Source organism: Sebastes fasciatus, chromosome 23 (assembly GCF_043250625.1).
Source record: "Sebastes fasciatus isolate fSebFas1 chromosome 23, fSebFas1.pri, whole genome shotgun sequence".
Lineage (NCBI taxonomy): Eukaryota > Metazoa > Chordata > Actinopteri > Perciformes > Sebastidae > Sebastes > Sebastes fasciatus.
In genome coordinates, this window is record NC_133817.1 from 1,354,434 (window position 1) to 1,373,333 (window position 18,900).

At 41.4% G+C, this 18,900-nt stretch overlaps 1 protein-coding gene and 1 long non-coding RNA gene across 2 annotated transcripts in view; one reads left to right on the forward strand and one right to left on the reverse strand.

Moving 5' to 3' along the window:
• LOC141761945 (uncharacterized) overlaps positions 1-18,900 on the reverse strand; it is a 52,744-nt gene that overhangs the window by 19,890 nt on the left and 13,954 nt on the right. The window contains exon 2 of the long non-coding RNA XR_012592670.1: positions 10,119-10,190. This is a non-coding gene — a long non-coding RNA (uncharacterized LOC141761945). The remainder of the gene's footprint in view (positions 1-10,118; positions 10,191-18,900) is intronic.
• LOC141761902 (uncharacterized) overlaps positions 3,445-18,900 on the forward strand; it is an 85,341-nt gene continuing 69,885 nt past the window's right edge. Inside the window, exons 1-10 of the mRNA XM_074625567.1 lie at positions 3,445-3,566; positions 3,910-4,047; positions 4,396-4,512; positions 6,893-7,009; positions 7,992-8,108; positions 8,555-10,471; positions 12,453-12,629; positions 15,600-15,776; positions 16,726-16,899; positions 17,445-17,618. Coding sequence (XP_074481668.1) covers positions 3,929-4,047; positions 4,396-4,512; positions 6,893-7,009; positions 7,992-8,108; positions 8,555-10,471; positions 12,453-12,629; positions 15,600-15,776; positions 16,726-16,899; positions 17,445-17,618 — 3,089 coding nt within the window. The 5' untranslated portion in view covers positions 3,445-3,566; positions 3,910-3,928. The remainder of the gene's footprint in view (positions 3,567-3,909; positions 4,048-4,395; positions 4,513-6,892; positions 7,010-7,991; positions 8,109-8,554; positions 10,472-12,452; positions 12,630-15,599; positions 15,777-16,725; positions 16,900-17,444; positions 17,619-18,900) is intronic.

Sequence of the window (18,900 nt, forward strand, 5' to 3'; positions counted from 1 at the left end):
ATAACGCTTATACTTAAGCTGCTATAGGCATAGACTGCCGGGGGACTTCCTATGACACACTGTCATAAGGAACTTCCTATGACACACTGAGCTCCCCTCTCCTTCTGTATATACTCATGTCCCATGTCCATGTTGTTACTAACTTCATTCCTTCCCGGGAGTCCTTGTGCCTCCTTGTCTCGCAGCTAACCGTGGAGCGGGGTCACACCTGGAGTGAGGTCATACCTGGAGCGGGATCACACCAGGGAGCGAGGTTATACCTGGAGCATGGGTACACTTGGAGCAGGGTTTCACCTGGATCTTGGTGGTCTCCGGTATTGTGGCTGCATCTGCTGCCGCGTCGGTGCCTGCTTGACACCAACTGCTACCATCCCTAATTAACTACGTCTGTACGAGGGACTACCAATGCTAACGAGGGATTTCCAACACCTAATGACAATGTGGCAGCCTGGAGAATAACACTTCTCAATCACTGCCAAAGACATCAAGAGCTCCCAGCAAGCATGCTGATGCTGCAGGAACCAATGCACGGGCATCGATCGCAGGGACGTCCCACACCAATACACATGGACGTACTGAGGAGAGATGCTGGACAGTGCTGGCTTTCCGATAGTTGTATTATCACTCTTTCCATCCACCACTATTGGTTTTGTGTTATCAGCCCTACTTGTATTAGTTATTACAGCTGCTAGACTGCTATTGTGGCTGCTTCTATATCTCTCTCTCTCTATCTCTCTCTCTCTCTCTCACTCTATCTATCTGTCCCCCCAGCCGGTCTCGGCAGATGGCCGCCCGCCCTGCGCCCGGTTCTGCTCCAGGTTTCTTCCCAGTAATCGGGGAGTTTTTCCTGGCCACAGTGCGCTTGGTGGATCCTGTTGGGTCTCAAAACTATGGTGTACGGTCATAGACCTGCTCTACATATAAAGCGTCTTGAGATAACTTCTGTTGTGATTTGACGCTATACAAAAATAAATTGATTTGATTTGATTTTGATTTGCTCTTTCAAAGATGACGTTCCGCTTGCTCACGCAATGCGCCGTAAAAGCCCGCGTAACAGCATCGTATGACTTTTTCTGCTCCTCTGTGAGCGGCAGCACGTTTAAGATATCTTCTGCGTCGTCTCCAGCAGCATACATGAAAGCATTCACTTGTTGTCCAATTCAGTTGCTATTCTGTAGCGTTCATAGCGCTTCATCCATCTCGGCCATTCGTTAGCATTGGTGAAGTCAAACTGCTGCACCGTGGCGCCTCCGTCCCCTCTCGGTGGCAACACCGCACCTCCGTCCCCTCTCGGTGGCAACACCGCACCTCCGTCCCCTCTCGGTGGCAACACCGCACCTCCGTCCCCTCTCGGTGGCAACACCGCACCTCCGTCCCCTCTCGGTGGCATCACCGCACCTCCGTCCCCTCTCGGTGGCAACACCGCACCTCCGTCCCCTCTCGGTGGCATCACCGCACCTCCGTCCCCTCTCGGTGGCAACACCGCACCTCCGTCCCCTCTCGGTGGCATCACCGCACCTCCGTCCCCTCTCGGTGGCAACCCCGCACCTCCGTCCCCTCTCGGTGGCATCACCGCACCTCCGTCCCCTCTCGGTGGCAACCCCACTATAGTTCCACTTAACAGAACAGATGGGAACTTTTGTGCAAAACTGGCCTACTTATCAGATCTATCTGACCAGTTAAATCAGCTCAATATATCAATGCAAGGCAGAAACAGCACAGTGTTTTTGGTTTCAGACAAAATTGAGGGCTTCAAGAAAAAACGTCTTCTGTGGAACAGAAGAGTCAAGGAGGGACGATTTGACGTGTTTTCACTCCTCAGTGAAACTTTGGAAGCCACTCCTCATGTCAACATATCCAGTGTTATAACCCAGCATTTGACTCAGTTGTCAGGAAAGTTTACAGACTACTTCCCAGAAGATGCACGAGATGGAAACCTTTGGATTTTGGACCCTTTCTCTGTGGATCCTGCTTCAGAAGACATAGCTCTCTCCACTGTGTTGGAAAATGAACTGATGGAACTATCAGCAGACAGCAGCCTGAAGCTTCAGCTCACACAAGTAGACCTTGCTTCATTCTGGATACTGGCTGCCAGTCAATATCCCTCTCTGTCAAAACGGGCAATCACATTTCTGTTGCCTTTCACCACCACCTATTTATGTGAGTCAGGGTTTTCCATTGTGACTGTCACCAAATCAAAGGCAAGGAACAAACTGAAAGCAACTTTGAATGCTACTCTGCGTGTCAGCCTCTCACCCATCCCACCACCACTTCATCTCATCATTTCCCAGAGGCAAGCCCGAGTGTCTCACTGAGGGTAAGCAGAATATGTATTTTGGTCATTACAGCTGACAGTGGCATAACACATATCTACAGCCCACTTTATTATCTGTTGTATAAACATGTTAGGTTTTTTACTCATTGATTTGGGAAGGTGATCCTCGGAAATGTTTTGACAATCACAAGTGGGCCTTCAGTTGCAAAAGGTTGAGAACCCCTGTTCTAGTAGACGTTACAGTCCCAGTAGCTCCAGTTTGTGCCTCTCATGTCTGACCTTTAAACTCCAGTCACAGAGCTAAGCAGACTATTCTCTGATAAAGTCCTTCATCAGCAACACTTAGAGCTGTTTTAAAGACTCCACAAAGACTCTTCTGAACATCTGCTGCTAAATAAAAACACATTTTAATCACTTTACCAAATTGTGATTGTATTTCTAAATCCAGCACGTCCTTGCTCTTTTTCTGTAAAACACAGTGAAACGTTCACACCTTTAGTATGATATCAGAATAAACATCAAGATAAAGAAATGTAACTCATATGATCATATAATACATTTTAAAATTGTGCTTCACATTGTACTAACTGAGCAATAAGATGTGTCATCTCTGGATACCATCTGTGTTTGGATTATGAAAAAGAGTTGCACAGTTGCAACGCAGGAAAACGGCTGAAATGATTTTTTTATTTTTTATTTTTCATCCTGATATTCAGAAGAATTTTATTTGTATAAATCTTTAAAAGAAAACAAAACAGAAAAAAACAACTTCAGTTTTATACTAAATAGATTTATGAACATGATTTAAAGATGAAGCTGAGATCTCTCCATTCCTACACCACCATGTTCTTGTTTGGTTGCTTCGGCTGTGTTACTAGATCAGGTTTTACACCCTTCATTCACCACACAACCACTCATCCATCTGCTGACACACTGATCACACTGATTCATTCATTCATGCATTGATTGGTTATTGTATGTTTAATAATAAACTTGTACACCTCTCTTGTCATGGCTCATGAGCCGGGTCATGACACTCATAAACACATCACATTAAAAAGCACACACACACACGCACGCACGCACGCACGCACGCACGCACACACACACACAGATAAACTCAGCTGATTTCCTGTAAATGGAGAGGGGAGGAGCCCCATCGACCAGTTGATCCAGGTACATGAACAGGAAGAGAAGCCTCTCTGTTAAAGTGTTTGACTCCATTTTGAGTCAACGGAGCAGAAGACTGAAGACTGAAGACTGAAGACTGAAGACTGAAGACAGAAGCAGGGTGAGTGTTAATCCAACATTGTATTACTTCACTCTCAAAGTGTCTGAGTCAGTTTCCTCCCTGTGGACTGTAGAGGAGAGAAATGTTAGAATGAACTCAACAGTTTGATTCTTCTGTGAACACAAAGTCATGACTGGCTGAATAATCCTCATTAAACCTGCTGTAAGCCAAGAAAACAAGCAGAGAGTTAAAGAGAAGTGACCAGGTGGAGCGCTGGCTGGTTTCATTATACTGTGTGTGTGTGTGTGTGTGTGTGTGTGTGTGTGTGTGTGTGTGTGTGACTTCCTGTTCTAACTTGTTTCCGTTACATGCTCACAGTCAGTGTTTCTGTTTAACCTCTCAGACGGACTTCAGATCAGAAGATGGAGGAAGAGGAGGACAGAGCAGAGTCTCTAGTCTCCGGTCGTCTGTCTATGAAGAGTGACGGGTCTAAAGGTCTTCCTCTGAACTTCAGTAATGAACCTGAACCCTCAGAGTCAAAGTAAGAGAGCTGCTACTAACTCATTTATAAACTAATTTTCTCTTTCCTCTACCAATTTTCTGTTGATTTTGTTTTTCTATTTTAAAATTTCTACTAAAATGTATTTAACTGAAGTTTAACAAACTTTTTGTGACAGAAATAATGAATCTGAGCATTCTTCCTCTTCGTATCTGTGACAGCTGTCAGTCACCCAGAACAGCTGTAATCTAAGAGGACTAATACAAACTTTAAAGCACATTATTGACAGTAGCAGTAGTTTGTGTGTTTAGAGCTACTGAAATGTCTTTGTCATCAGAGAGTTTATCAAGGATTCATGTGATGTGAATAAAATCATCTTGGTGTTTGCAGAGTTCAGTCCAGACCGAGAGCAGAGTCTCCAGTACCCAGCTGTCTGTCTATGAAGAGTGATCGGTCCAAAGGTGCTATTCTGAACGTCAGTAATGAACCTGGACCCTCAGAGTCAAAGTAAGAGACTGTTTCTACTGTAAGCTGACCTGATGGATGATGATGCATTGAGGATGAAGACTAAATGTTCTGCTAACAGATTTATATTCCTGATGCAGGACTATTAGTGCAGATACTGTTTCAACCTCAGATGGATCTTAGTCTGGGTTTTATAGCCACAAACTACTGATTGTATTTCTGTAACAAAACACCTGAGAACCTCCATTTCACAATTTATCATCAATTTAAATCATGTTTTCATTTAATGTAATGTTTCATTCAAAACTGTGAAATGATCTAAAGATCTGTGACTATTCAAAATCTATAAGAATGAGCTTCAAATGAGTCATTCAGTTTCTCCCATTGGTCCTCTAAATCTGTTGTTGGTTTGACTCCTCCTAGAATCAGCTGTTAGGACCTACTGGGTGTCATCTTGAATCAGTGCACATCAGAACTGTGCAACATGTGGTGAAAAGGCATCTGTAGAAAGTATTTGCTCACCTTGATCATATGTGTTGATGGTTTGAGTTTGTTCTTTCACTACATGTGTAAAATTTGGTGGAGGAAACATCTGCTCAAAGGTCCACTTACTAATGATCCAGAGCTTTCAGTTGAAAGCTTTGGACTATTTGTAAGTGGACCTTTGAGTTTAGATTCTCTGCACCACATCTTGTTTCTGAAGGTCAAGAACAAACATCTCTGGTATAAAACTATCTGCTGACATGAAATGGTCAAATGTAGATTTGTACCACTTCTGTTTTTAGAATATTTGAATTCATGTCTTCATTTGATAGTTGACAGTAGAAAGTGGCAGAAAACATGTTGACATTAAAAATGAACATCAAGAACACCAGAGTTACCTGCTGTGTGTCTCAGACTGCTGGTCTACCTCAATATTTAGACCACTTCTAACCTCAGTTCAAACCAAACTAACTCAAACTAAGCTGCCCAAAGTGACTGTGAATCAGTAAAGGACATAATCAGCTCTCTTTGGCCACTTTTAAATCATTGATATTATTCTGGAGGCTATATAACATGATGGGAGGAAAAAATACTGCAACTTGCTCATGTACGCTCATGTTGTGAGGGCGCGCCAGGAAACCACGAGGTGGCAGCGTCATGACGGTAAACAGTGACTGCCTGTCGGTGGTGATATGAACGGAGAATAGAATCTCAACATTTACAATATAAATAAACATGCTGTCACTTCTTTAATTTATTTTCTGTGATAACAATAAACACTTATAAAACAGGGAGACTGTGTCAGACCTCTCTGACTTCTTTAGTCTTCCAGTAGTTATAGTTTATGCAGGTTTTGTCCACTGGAACGGAGAGATTAGATTTTTGCACGTATAAATCTACCGGGTCGGGATCCAATGAGCGCTCGCATATGTGCGCTCGCGTGTGGCCGGAGTCTGTCCTCCTCTACCTGCCTACCTTCACTCACACACCGTGCGCGTTCCTGCTGTCTCACTCCACCTCTCACGTGCATGCTGCTCACTCCACACTGCAGAAGAGTTAGTTTAGCTCTGAGAATATCTAGTGAATGTTCAGTGGACGTTTGTGCAGAAATAACTGCTGCAGCTCCTCCAGACCAACAGAGGTTTCCCGTGTCTTGTGAAGTGACGGGGCTCCGCAGAGAGAAACGTTATCGTCTCCCCCGTTCCCTCCGGCCGCGGTCGGGAGGCTGAGGCAGGAAAAGCCAACACTAGGATCAGCATTGATTCATGGAGAGACCTTGGTCTGGTCAGCTAACATTACTGCCAAGCAGCTGAAATATAGTGATATTGTGCTTTTAGCTGACGTGTGTCTCCTCACTGTGTTGAGTGATGCTCCTTCATGTCTATGTAGAGCGAGCACAGGCGCCAGCAACAGGACGCTGACTTTAGTTGACTTAACGGACACAGGTGAAGCTGTTAACAAGACATTCTGAAAGTAACAAATAGTCTCTTTAACACATAAAATAGATTCAGAAAGTAACAGCATGTTTATTTATATTGTAAATGTTGAGATACTATACTCCATTCATATCACCACTGACAGAAAGTTACTGTTTACCGTGATGACGCTGCCACCTCGTGGTTTCCCGGAGCGTCCTCTCAATATGTGCGTACATGAGCAAGTTGCAGTTCTTTCATATAGTTTATATAGTTATATAGTTTATAAAGTTATTTCACTTCCAAAATAATATCAATGTTTTAAAAATGTCCGTTGTTCCTCTTTAATAAAGAAACTTCAGCCAGATCACTAAATGTTTAATAAGACGGCTACAAACTTTTAAACCTCCTAATTAATGAAAGTAGCAGTAGTTTGTGTGTTTAGAGCTAATTAGATGGCTTTAACATCAGAGAGTTTATCAAGGATTCATGTGATGTGAATAAAATCATCTTGATGTTTGCAGAGTTCAGTCCAGACCGAGAGCAGAGTCTCCAGTACCCAGCTGTCTGTCTATGAAGAGTGACGGGTCCAAAGATAATCCTGAGAACTTCAGTGATGAACCTGGATCCTCAGAGTCAAAGTAAGAGACTGTTTCTACTGTAAGCTGACCTGATGGATGATGATGATGCATTGAGGATGAAGACTAAACGTTCTGCTAACAGATTTATATTCCTCAACATGCAGCTTCATGTTGTACTAACTGAGCAAGAAGAAGAGTCATCTCTGTCTACCATCTATGTTTGAATTATGAAAAAGAGTTGCAACTCAGGAAAATGGCTTAAATTATTTATTATATGCAACAGACAATAGTTTTTTTCTTTTAGATGTTGAGAAGAATCTTAGTCATATAAGTCTGAAAAAAGCACATTAGTATTTAACCACATTGATTTAAACATTAAAATGAGATAACATTTGATCAAAACTCATTTTAATTCAACCTGTTCAAGCTAAAAGAGATTCTCATGAACACTCCGTGTTATAAAGCTGATTTGTGTGATACACACGCCCTCATAGATAAACTCAAAGGTCAAAGGTTTCCTGCAAGTTGCAGTTCTTTTTCCTCCCATCATGTTATATAGCCTCCAGAATAATATTAATGATTTAAAAGAGACCAAAGAGAGCTGATTATGTCCTTTACTGATTCACAGTCACTTTGGGTAGTTTAGTTTGAGTTAGTTAGGTTTGAACTGAGGTTAGAAATGGTCTAAATATTGAGGTAGACCAGCAGTCTAAGACACACAGCATGTAACTCTGGTGTTCCTTGTTAGAATAGATTAATATCAATGTTTTATAAATGTCCGTTGTTCCTCTTTAATAAAGAAACTTCAGCCAGATCACTAAATGTTTAATAAGACAGTCAGACAGGAAAAGCAGCTAATTCTTGTTTATTAAAGCAGGGGAGTTCAAATAAAGGAACATTTTCATCACAGACTGAATGCTGAATTCACTACCAACACTTTAACTCTTCTCTGTGACCATCTGAGCTTCAGTGTCGGACAAGTCTGGATATTCTTCACCAACAATCAACACATGATTTTAGTAATAAAGTAATGTCTCCACAGAGAGAAGAAGAGGAGTCATGCTTCTGTGGAGGAGCCGATGTCCAGATCCAGAAGAATATGGAGAACCTTTACATCACTGTTCCATCGCAGACAGACAGACACACTGATGAAAGGGGAGTTATCTTCTTGTCATTGTCGTATAACAATACATGCTCATGGGGGATCTCTTGTTGGGTCTCTAATTATAGAGTACGGTCTAAACCTGCTCTATATGAAAAGAATCTTAAGATAACTTCTGTTATGATTTGACGCTATATAAACATAAATTGAACTGAACTGAACTGAACAGGAGCCACAGACTTTGAACAACATTATCTTTCCTGCTACAGTCTCCTTCTCTGACTTACAAACACATGTCTGGTCCTGCAGAGCGACACGTTGAAACACTATTACAAATAAATATAGAAATCACGTTGACGTTAGTTTTGACTTCAAGAAGGGATGATGACTTTATAACCTTTACTTCTTTATATGTTCTTATATTGATTATTTTCATATTGGCATTAGAAATAATGAGTTTCTTTGTTTTGTCTTAAACTTTGTTTCTCTCTTTCAGCAGATAGAGGTCTGCAGGAGGTTGTAGATGAACATAAGATCAGTCTGAATAGAGGTCTGCAGGAGGTTGTAGATGAACATAAGATCAGTCTGAATAGAGGTCTGCAGGAGGTTGTAGATGAACATAAGATCAGTCTGAATAGAGGTCTGCAGGAGGTTGTAGATGAACATAAGATCAGTCTGAAGGAGAGATGTGAATGTGTGACTGAAGGAAGTGATGAAACAGGAAGTGGAACCCTCCTCAACAGGATCTACACTGAGCTCTACATCACAGAGGGACAGAGTGAAGAGGTTAATACCCAACATGAGGTGAGGCAGCTTGAGACAGCTTCCAAGAAGGAGACCCTCCATGACGCTCCAATCAAGTGCCACGACATCTTTAAAGCCTTACCTGACCAACAGGGACACATCAGAGTCGTTCTGACGAACGGCGTCGCTGGCGTTGGAAAAACCTTCTCAGTGCAGAAGTTCACTCTGGACTGGGCAGAGGGCTTGGAGAACCAAGATGTCAGTCTGGTGGTTCTGCTTTCGTTCAGGGAGCTGAACTTGATCAGAGATGAGCAGTACAGTCTTCTCAAGCTGCTCCATGTTTTCCATCCAACATTACAGAAGGTCACAGCAGAGAAGCTCGCTGTCTGTAAAGTTCTGTTCATCTTTGACGGCCTGGATGAAAGCAGACTTTCACTGGATTTCAAGAACAACGAGGTTGTGTCTGATGTCACCCAGAAGTCATCAGTCACTGTGCTGTTGACAAACCTCATCCAGGGGAATCTGCTTCCCTCAGCTCTCGTCTGGATAACTTCCCGACCTGCAGCAGCCAATCAGATCCCTCCTGCATGTGTTGACAGGGTAACAGAAGTACGAGGCTTCACTGACGCCCAGAAGGAGGAGTACTTCAGGAGGAGAGTCAGTGATGAAGAGCTGTCCAGCAGAATCATCTCACACATCAAGACATCCAGGAGCCTCCACATCATGTGTCTAATCCCAGTCTTCTGCTGGATCACTGCTACAGTTCTGGACCACATGTTCAGTACAGACCAGAGAGGAGAGCTGCCCAAGACCCTGACTGACATGTACTCACACTTCCTGTTGGTTCAGACAAAGAGGAAGAAGCAGAAGTACGGTGAGGGACATGAGACGAGTCCACAGGAGCTGACGAAGGCTGACAGGAAAGTTCTTCTGAAGCTGGGGAGGCTGGCGTTTGAACAGCTGGAGAAAGGAAACATCATGTTCTACCAAGAAGACCTGAAGCGGTGTGGTCTGGATATCACAGAGGCCTCGGTGTACTCAGGAGTTTGTAGAGAGATCTTCAAAAGAGAGAGTGTGATCTTCCAGAAAACAGTCTACTGCTTTGTTCACCTGAGCATTCAGGAGTTTCTGGCTGCAGTCTACATGTTCCACTGTTACACAAACAAGAACACAAAGATACTGAAGGCCTTCCTGGGAGAAGAATATGTTCATTCAACCCTGGATGTCTTCCTGAAGAGAGCCATGGAGAAATCCCTTGAAAGTAAAAATGGCCACCTGGACCTGTTTGTTCGCTTCCTTCATGGCCTCTCTCTGGAGTCCAACCAGAAGCTCTTAGGAGGTCTGCTGGGTCAGACAGACAACAGTCCAGAAATCATCCAGAGAATCATCAACAACCTGAAGGAGAAGACCACGTACAACTCTCCTGACAGAAGCATCAACATCTTCCACTGTCTGACGGAGATGAACGACCACTCGGTACATCAGGAGATCCAAGAGTTCCTGAAGTCAGAGAACAGATCAAAGAAGAACCTCTCTGAGATCCACTGCTCAGCTCTGGCCTACATGCTGCAGATGTCAGAGGAGGTTCTGGATGAGTTGAACCTGAAGAAGTACAACACATCATACGAGGGACGACTGAGACTGATTCCAGCTGTGAGGAACTGCAGAAAAGCTCTGTAAGTCCAGATGTGATTAACTTTATAGATCAGTGTAGATTAGTAGTTTAGTTATTAAAATATACCCACTATAAATTATTCTTAAATATAATATTCTTATAAGTGTTCCACGTGTTTATTACATAAATATGTCAGTTGTATTTTGTCACAGATGTTCTTGAGCTGTTTCAAATGTTGAGTTAAAATGTTTCAGTAGGTTGTGTTTCTAGCTGTCAAGTTAATGAACACTTATTCTATTTATTTAGAATAATTGTTACATTTTACAGTTTTTTCTTATTTATCTATCTGGGTGATGGAGACGACATGTGAACCTGGTAAAAAAAAATAAAAACAAACAAAGATCAGCTGTCTGGTGGAGCGCTGGGTCTAACCGGTGTAACGGCAGCAACAGAACGTTTGCTGATCCGGCGGGGAGTCGGGGCGGTCCTGGGATCAGAGTCCTGGTGCTGGGGGTTGCACTGGCTGAATATGAGCTAACTGCTAACTGGGGGTACGTCTCCTGGAGCTGCCGCACACTCTACTCCCGGCAAAGCAGCCTCCCGGCGGCGAGGAGGACGAGGTGGGGGTGCTAGTCGATTTCTCGTTTCTGCTTCTTCTGATTTAATCCAGACGGTGCAGTGTCCGTTCAGAGCATGTCTGTTCAGAACGGGCCGAATGCTTGCAGCTTTCTCCAGAACCGCTCGTACAAACAACTTCACACTCGACATTGTGCTTCGTTGGGTCCCGAGCAACACACCTGCCATCCAAAACAAAAACCTAGAAAACGATAATAAATTCAGATTAAGTTCTGAGAAGTTGATGAAAGAAAAGCTGCTAAAATCAGGAAGACACCACAGTAACTGTAGAAAGTAAAATAACACTTTAACACGTTACAGAGACACACGGTAAAATAATACTTTAACACGTTACAGAGACACACGGTAAAATAATACTTTAACACGTTACAGAGACACACGGTAAAATAATACTTTAACACGTTACAGAGACACACGGTAAAATAATACTTTAACATGTTACAGAGACACACGGTAAAATAATACTTTAACACGTTACAGAGACACACAGTAAAATAATACTTTAACACGTTACAGAGACACACGGTAAAATAACACTTTAACACAAGCTCTTTGGTGGATTATGTGTTTTTCAGGAGATGCTTGGACAGATTCAGAAAAGATGGAAATACACAGCTTCCACCAATAACAGCGGTCTGATGAATATATAACAGCAGAATGGTAGAATTCAGACTTTTAAGAGATCTTATACACACCAAAGATCAATGTTGTGTTTTTAATGCTGAAACACTGATAACATCTTTCTGATGACATTATGTTGAAAATAATGCAACCTTATTGGTTCATTAATTGTGTTTGTGAGCTGAATACGTTTGATGCTCAGAAAAGAGTGTTAATGACAAAACGCCATGCAGTCATCAAAATATCTAATTATATGAATGTTTGATTATGTACAGGTCTAATATTATTACGTGATTTGTTTCATTTCTCTACCGTTTGGCAGCAGTCACTGAATTTTCCCATTTATGGACGTGAACCTGACAGCAGCAGGTAGTTAGCAAAGAGAGGTCATCTTTATCAACTGTATTATTATTACTTATTCACTGAGTTTTAAAAATGCTTTTCTAATCAAGAAGGCCTCATGCTAACTTTGTGGAGACAGACCTGGGATCAGATCACACTGACAGACTGGACATTAGGGAAGCCTCAATGTAACTACATGTTCTCTCTCTTCATCTGCAAGATTAAAGAAAAACAAAGATTAAAAGTCTGCAGGTTTGAGAGAGAGTGATGAGAATTATTGTTTCATGTCAAACAGTGAGATAAGATTAGCTGAACCACTGATGTGAGGAGCAAATGTTAATCAAAGAAGTATATATCAAACTGTTTAGTCATCAAATGCATGAAGTAAATATAAACTGTCCTCTTTCATAATAACATATTTTGTCATTTTTGTGTCATGACAGACTTTCTTACTGTGGACTCTCAAGTACTCACTGTGAAGTTGTGGCCTCAGCTCTGAAGTCCAACCTCTCCCATCTGAGAGAGCTGGACCTGAGATACAACAGCGACCTGGAGGATTCAGGAGTGAAGCTGCTTTCTGCTGGACTGGAGAGTCCAAACTGTAGACTGGAGACTCTGAGGTCAGTTCACTGACTGTAGTTTATGTAGTTTGTACACAAACTCTCTACGCACACAGCAGAAGCTTCAGTTGGTTGCAATCTCCTTACGTCACCGCTAGATACCGCCAGATCCTACACACTGGACCTTTAACCACAGACCTTATTTTAGGCATCTAACTAAAAACCCATTGACCTCCAGACGAGGGAACAGGAAGTGCTAAAATGCTAACTCATCTCTGGGTTTTAGGACTCATTCCTGTAGCTCTCTATTTGAACATGTCTAAAGGTGCAGCACTCTTCAACAAACACGTATTGCACCAACTTAAAGGCACATAAGTGATGATTATGAACGACACCATCAAATTAGAGGTTTCTATGGTTCTAAGTTATTCCCACGTTCTTGTTGACAGCAGATCTAACTGTGCTCTGTTTTCATGTCAGCATTGTCTAATTATTTGAAGCCACAGACATTTAGATTGCATCAAAAACCAAATAAATATTCTGCATCAGAAACATCTTTGCAGGTTCATATTTTTCTCAAGTCTATCTGAATACAATACTCACATGTTCATATGTACATTCAAAGAGTTATTGATGTCTGTCATCATTCCTTCTGTCTGTGAAGCAATCCCCGTTTAACCTGAGTGTTACGAGATGAGGACTAAATCCACCGTCTTGTTCTGTGTAAAATGACCTGTAAAGCTGATCTTAAACTAATCGGAGGCTTCAGCAGTCTGAGTTAGACGTATTAGGGCTGGGTGACTTGGACAAAATCAAATATCACAATATTTTTGACCAGATACTTCGATATCGATATTGCGACGATATTGTAGGATTGACCATTGGTGCTTTCACAAATTATTTACACCATGAGATTTTTGATAAATAATCATCAGTAATGTGGATCTCATGACGAAGTGTAAATGACAAATAATAGAACAGCTAGAACAGTCTGGTAAGTTCAGATAATTACATCCCTTTATTGAAATGTAGCCTTTAAAACCAGGAAAAGACGACACTGATGCCATATCACGATAAAACAATATCCAAAATCTAAGATGATATCTCGTCTCATATCACGATATCGATATAATATGGATATATTGCCCAGCCTTAGTATGTATCCAGTCAGTATGTTGTGTTTGACAGTTTCCTTGTTGAGCTGCAGGAGGATTAGTAACTCAAAGAGGGAATTTGGTACTAAACAGTCTGTAACTTTGGTAAACACTAGGGGCGGGAAAAAAAATCGATTCACCTTTGTGTCGCAATTTTTTCTTTACGATTTAGAAATAGATGTTTTAATGCCAGAATCGATATATTTGCTCCATTTGAGTCTATGTGGAGGTAGAAGGAAGTTACCGCTTTTATTGTTGTAGTCTGAGTAACGTGACTTCATATCTGTTCCAACCAAAACAAACCACAGCGAGCCGAAACGAGAAAGTATAAAACGTTGGAGGGTCAGCGTGGATACGACCTGCACCCTCACAGGTTAAATCCAGCGTGGTAAACACTACACATCCAGTAAAGGATGGAAACACTTTGGGTTTCACACATTGACAGGAAAAGCAGAGCTAGACAACACGGCTAAAGCTGCATGCTAACTCTGTCACAGACAGGAAACGTTATTATGCTGTCCTCACTCAAAGTTGTTGCAGGCAACGTGTTTTTCAGCTATACAGCCAGCTCAACAATATATTCTCCAGCATTGCATTCTCCAAGGAACAGACGAGTTGTTGTGTTTGGCAGGATTTAATGGAGGAAAATATGTAATTTTGTAAAAAGATGAAGCCGGTTTTGTGGATTTATGGCACAGGATTAATAAGATTATACACAGATGATTCTCTGAGCAAAAAGGCGCTTCCTGAACACCACTTCCTGTTATTCTTTGTTTACAATGACCTCACTTCCTCTTCAGTACAGCTATTTGCAGACGCCACTAGGGGGTGCCAAAGGACATACAAAGGGAATACTTTACACTGGTTCCAATACAGTTATCGTATGGCGGTAACGTGGCGGTCGAGCCGGCCGTCGCTCTCATCTCCGTGGTCAAATGTGCCGACTCTACAACTATAGAGCACCCAGATACTGACATTTATGTTAAATGTATTTAGCCTTTGATTTTTGGGGTTTTGCTGGAAGAAATGTAATAAATACTTCCTGACAATGACTGATATATTTGACTTCAGGACATCTCTGACTACATACATGCTGAAAATCAAACAATTTTACTGGATTCATTTAGATATTTTACAAATTAAAAGTCCCTAGAAGTGTATGATTCAACTTTTTCCCATGGTCTAGTGTTAAAAACAGTTAACAAAAATCAAAATAAATTGTAATATCGAATCACAATACTTAAAAATCACAATACATATTGAATCAGGAGATAGTTGAATCGACCCAGCCCTAGTAAACACTCACTTGATTTGTCAGACTCGGACTGCTGAATCTTCATATTAGTTTCAGTTGAACTTCTGAAGTCATTTCTTACAGTGTAGTTGTGTTATGAAGGGACCACTTCACAGGAGGAATGATTACTGCCACCAATAACTCTTTTAATGTACATATGACATGTGGCTGTTGTTTACAGACACACTTGAACAAATGTGGACCTTTCCTGTAAATGACATAAACCTGCTAAGCTCCCAGATACAGTGAGAAGAAGGCCATGTAATAAATGAAGTAATGAAGTCCAACAAGTCTGATTTGATATTGATCCTCTAATTCCAGACTTGACAGAGATCAGCAACATGTTATTGATGTGTGTTGACATGAACAGCTGTATGAATGTTGTGGTGACATCTGGATGATGTCTGTAGAAGGCTGACATTATGATGATCCACAATAACACAATGACAAAGTCACTCTACTCATTTTAGGGAAAAGATCATTGATTAGGACATAGTGATGTTGAGCTACACATTTAAAACCTGAACACATCTGATTGGATTATAAAGTGATTTTTATCTTCATCATTTATTCTTTATTCAGATTGGAGAACTGCAGGTTGTCAGAGATCAGCTGTGCTTCTCTGGCCTCAGCTCTGAAGTCCAACCCCTCCCATCTGAGAGAGCTGGATCTGAGCTTCAACGACGACATGAAGGATTCAGGAGTGAAGCTGCTGTCTGATCTTGTGGAGAGTCCACACTGTAGACTGGAGACTCTTCAGTAAGTAGAGGGTCGGAGTCGGTCCATGCTGGTTTCAGCAGTATTGTTGTGATGTGTTTCCTCCGTTAAGCTGTGAGAGGAGAACGGTGACACACACAGAGAGAGAGAACAGTCAGCCAATCAGATCAGCCAGAAGCTTGTTGTGATCATGTGTTAGAGTTGATGTGAAGAAGATGTTGTTGTTGTGTTCATGTCTCCAGGAAAAACACTGAGTATCTTAATGCTAAAGTCCATTTTCTTCTTCAGTGGTTTAGTCCATTGACTGTGGCAGAGCATTGTTGAGCTACACATTTAAAACCTTCATATATCACAACACCTGACTTCATCATGTTAAAATAAATTATAAAAGAAACATAAATATGAAGAATAAATAAATAATCTCTGTTTCAGCTATCAGACAATAACAAATATATTCACTATTTACTTTTTCTATAAATGTTATGAAGCTTTATGATTCTTTTACTGACTGAAGAGTTTAAACTGAAGATGCTTTGATTTTATGACTCAACTATTCCTATAATATATATTGTAGATGAGTTTTGTTCACATTTCCCCAAAATCCATCCTGACATATTTGACATCTTTAGAAACTTTGAGATGTTGAGTTGAATCTTGAATCAGTTTCTGTGGTTTTTATTTATGTTTGGCTGCTCAACATGAGTTTGTATAGATGGATCCACTGGTGGAGCTGTCAGAGTTTAAGAGGTGAAGTCACTACGTCTTTATTGAAGTAGCAGCACGTTGTCATTAATATTAATGAGAGCTCTGTTTCACTGTTTGCATTTGACAGTTTTTAACCTGCATCCTGTTGGCTTCAGGTGTTTGGAGTTTACATTTTCTAAACTTCTACGTTCTAAACCTTCTTCAGCTCTGAACACATTATTAAACATTGAATGATTTCAAGCAGGAACGTTGTCTTCTAAACTTACATAATTTATTCTTTATTCAGATTGAGTGGCTGCAGTTTGTCAGAGATCAGCTGTGCTCCTCTGGCCTCAGCTCTGAAGTCCAACCCCTCCCATCTGAGAGAGCTGGATCTGGGTGACAACAACCTGAAGGATTCAGGAGTGAAGCTTCTGTGTGGTTTTCTGGAGAGTCCACATTGTAGACTGGAGACTCTGAGGTCAGTTCACTGACTCTCTGTTACTGTTAGATATCTTATATCTTTAATTAACAATTCAACCTTATTTATGTACAAACATAACTTACATCCATAAAGTTGTTAATGTCCTTTTCTTCATATTTTCATGTTTCTTGAACTAAATTCAGTCTGCAGTCACTAAAGACTTGTGTTTCTTAAAGAAAGTGTAGAAAATGTCCACTGTTAGTTGTTAAAGTAAATGAATGTTTATCATTGTTGGTAAATGGTCACATCTGGATACAGAAGATCCTCTGAACTAATATCTGTTTTACATTGATCAAGTTTACTTCATGAAATAGAAATATTTCTCTGGTTTCTGTTTGTTTCAACGTGTTCCACAAATAATGTCTGATCATTGATATTGATCCTTCAGCACACACACATAGATGAACACAGAGATCAGCAGCATGTTATTGATGTGTGTTGACATGAACAGGTGTATGAATGATGATGTGACATTTGGATGATGAACACATCTGATTGGATTATAAAGTGATTTTTATCTTCATCATTTATTCTTTATTTAGATTGATGAGGTGCAGATTGTCAGAGATCAGCTGTGCTTCTCTGGCCTCAGCTCTGAAGTCCAACCCCTCCCATCTGAGAGAGCTGGAGCTGAGATACAACAACCTGGAGGATTCAGATGTGAAGCAGCTGTCTGATCTGGTGAAGAGTCCACACTGTAGACTGGAGACTCTGAGGTCAGTAGAGGGTCGGAGTCGGTCCATGCTGGTTTCAGCAGTATTGTTGTGATGTGTTTCCTCCGTTAAGCTGTGAGAGGAGAACGGTGACACACAGAGAGAGAGAGAACAGTCAGCCAATCAGATCAGCCAGAAGCTTGTTGTGATCATGTGTTAGAGTTGATGTGAAGAAGATGTTGTTGTTGTGTTCATGTCTCCAGGAAATAAAGCTGGATTACAGCTGACAGCATCACAACATGTATAGAGACAGTGGTCCTCATCCATTAAACTGTCGTACCATCAAATCTGATCAGAAAGTCTTTGTTCTCTCATTGATCAGTTCATCTCTGTCACAGCTCTGAGATCAGTCTGACTGAAGCCTCAGATCACTGGCTCTTATTTCATAGAACCGTGGTTACATTTAGTAACCATGATGTGGTCTGCCCATAGAGCTATTAAAGGAGGGTAACGGGATGAGGGTGTGGAGGTTTAGTGTCTTTATTAACTCGTTCCAGTCACTAGGAGCAGCACACTGGAATGAGTGAGGACCAGAGGAGGTGCAGACTTTAGGAACAACCACACTGATGAATTAGCTAGAAGATAAATTGCGGTTCCTGTTGGAGATATTGAGTAGTGAGCGGAGATATGGAGGTTGGTTCTGCTAATGATAGTTTTATAAATGAACTGTGTGCTGCATCAGTGACTGACAGCTGATGAAGGGAGTCTCTGTAAACACTGATTCATGACTTCTGTTCTCTTCTTCTCATCAGCTGGAAGTGATCTCTGTCAGAGTGAGTGATCAGAAAAGTGGATGTGTTGAGAGGATCAGCCGTGTCCTGATGATCCACAGAGGTTCACCACCTGGACCTGCATCTGATTTTGTCTTTTTTTTATTCATTCATATATTCTGACCCCAAAGTGCCTCTGCAGAATAGTTCAGTTCATGACAACATAACTGTAGATGAACACATTTAAATAGATCTTTCTGCTCTGCTTTGTGTCGCAGCTCCACCCTGTGGAACGATGGAGTTTTGCTGTTTACTTCCACATATTTCTAAATAAGTTAATAAAGTTACCCTATTAAAACCGAGCCCTCAGGAAGAGCGTCTGCATATGACATGATAACTGAATGATATGACTTGATGCCCATTTTCGTAGCGGCCAAATGGCGGTACGACAACTTCTGTGTCCGTCACGTGATGCCATCGGGCCCAAAAAGACTTTTTCCCATAGACTTATGTAAGGACCTACTAAACATTGCTAAGTGAAGAGACTGTGTTTTCTCATATAGGTAAATTCAATG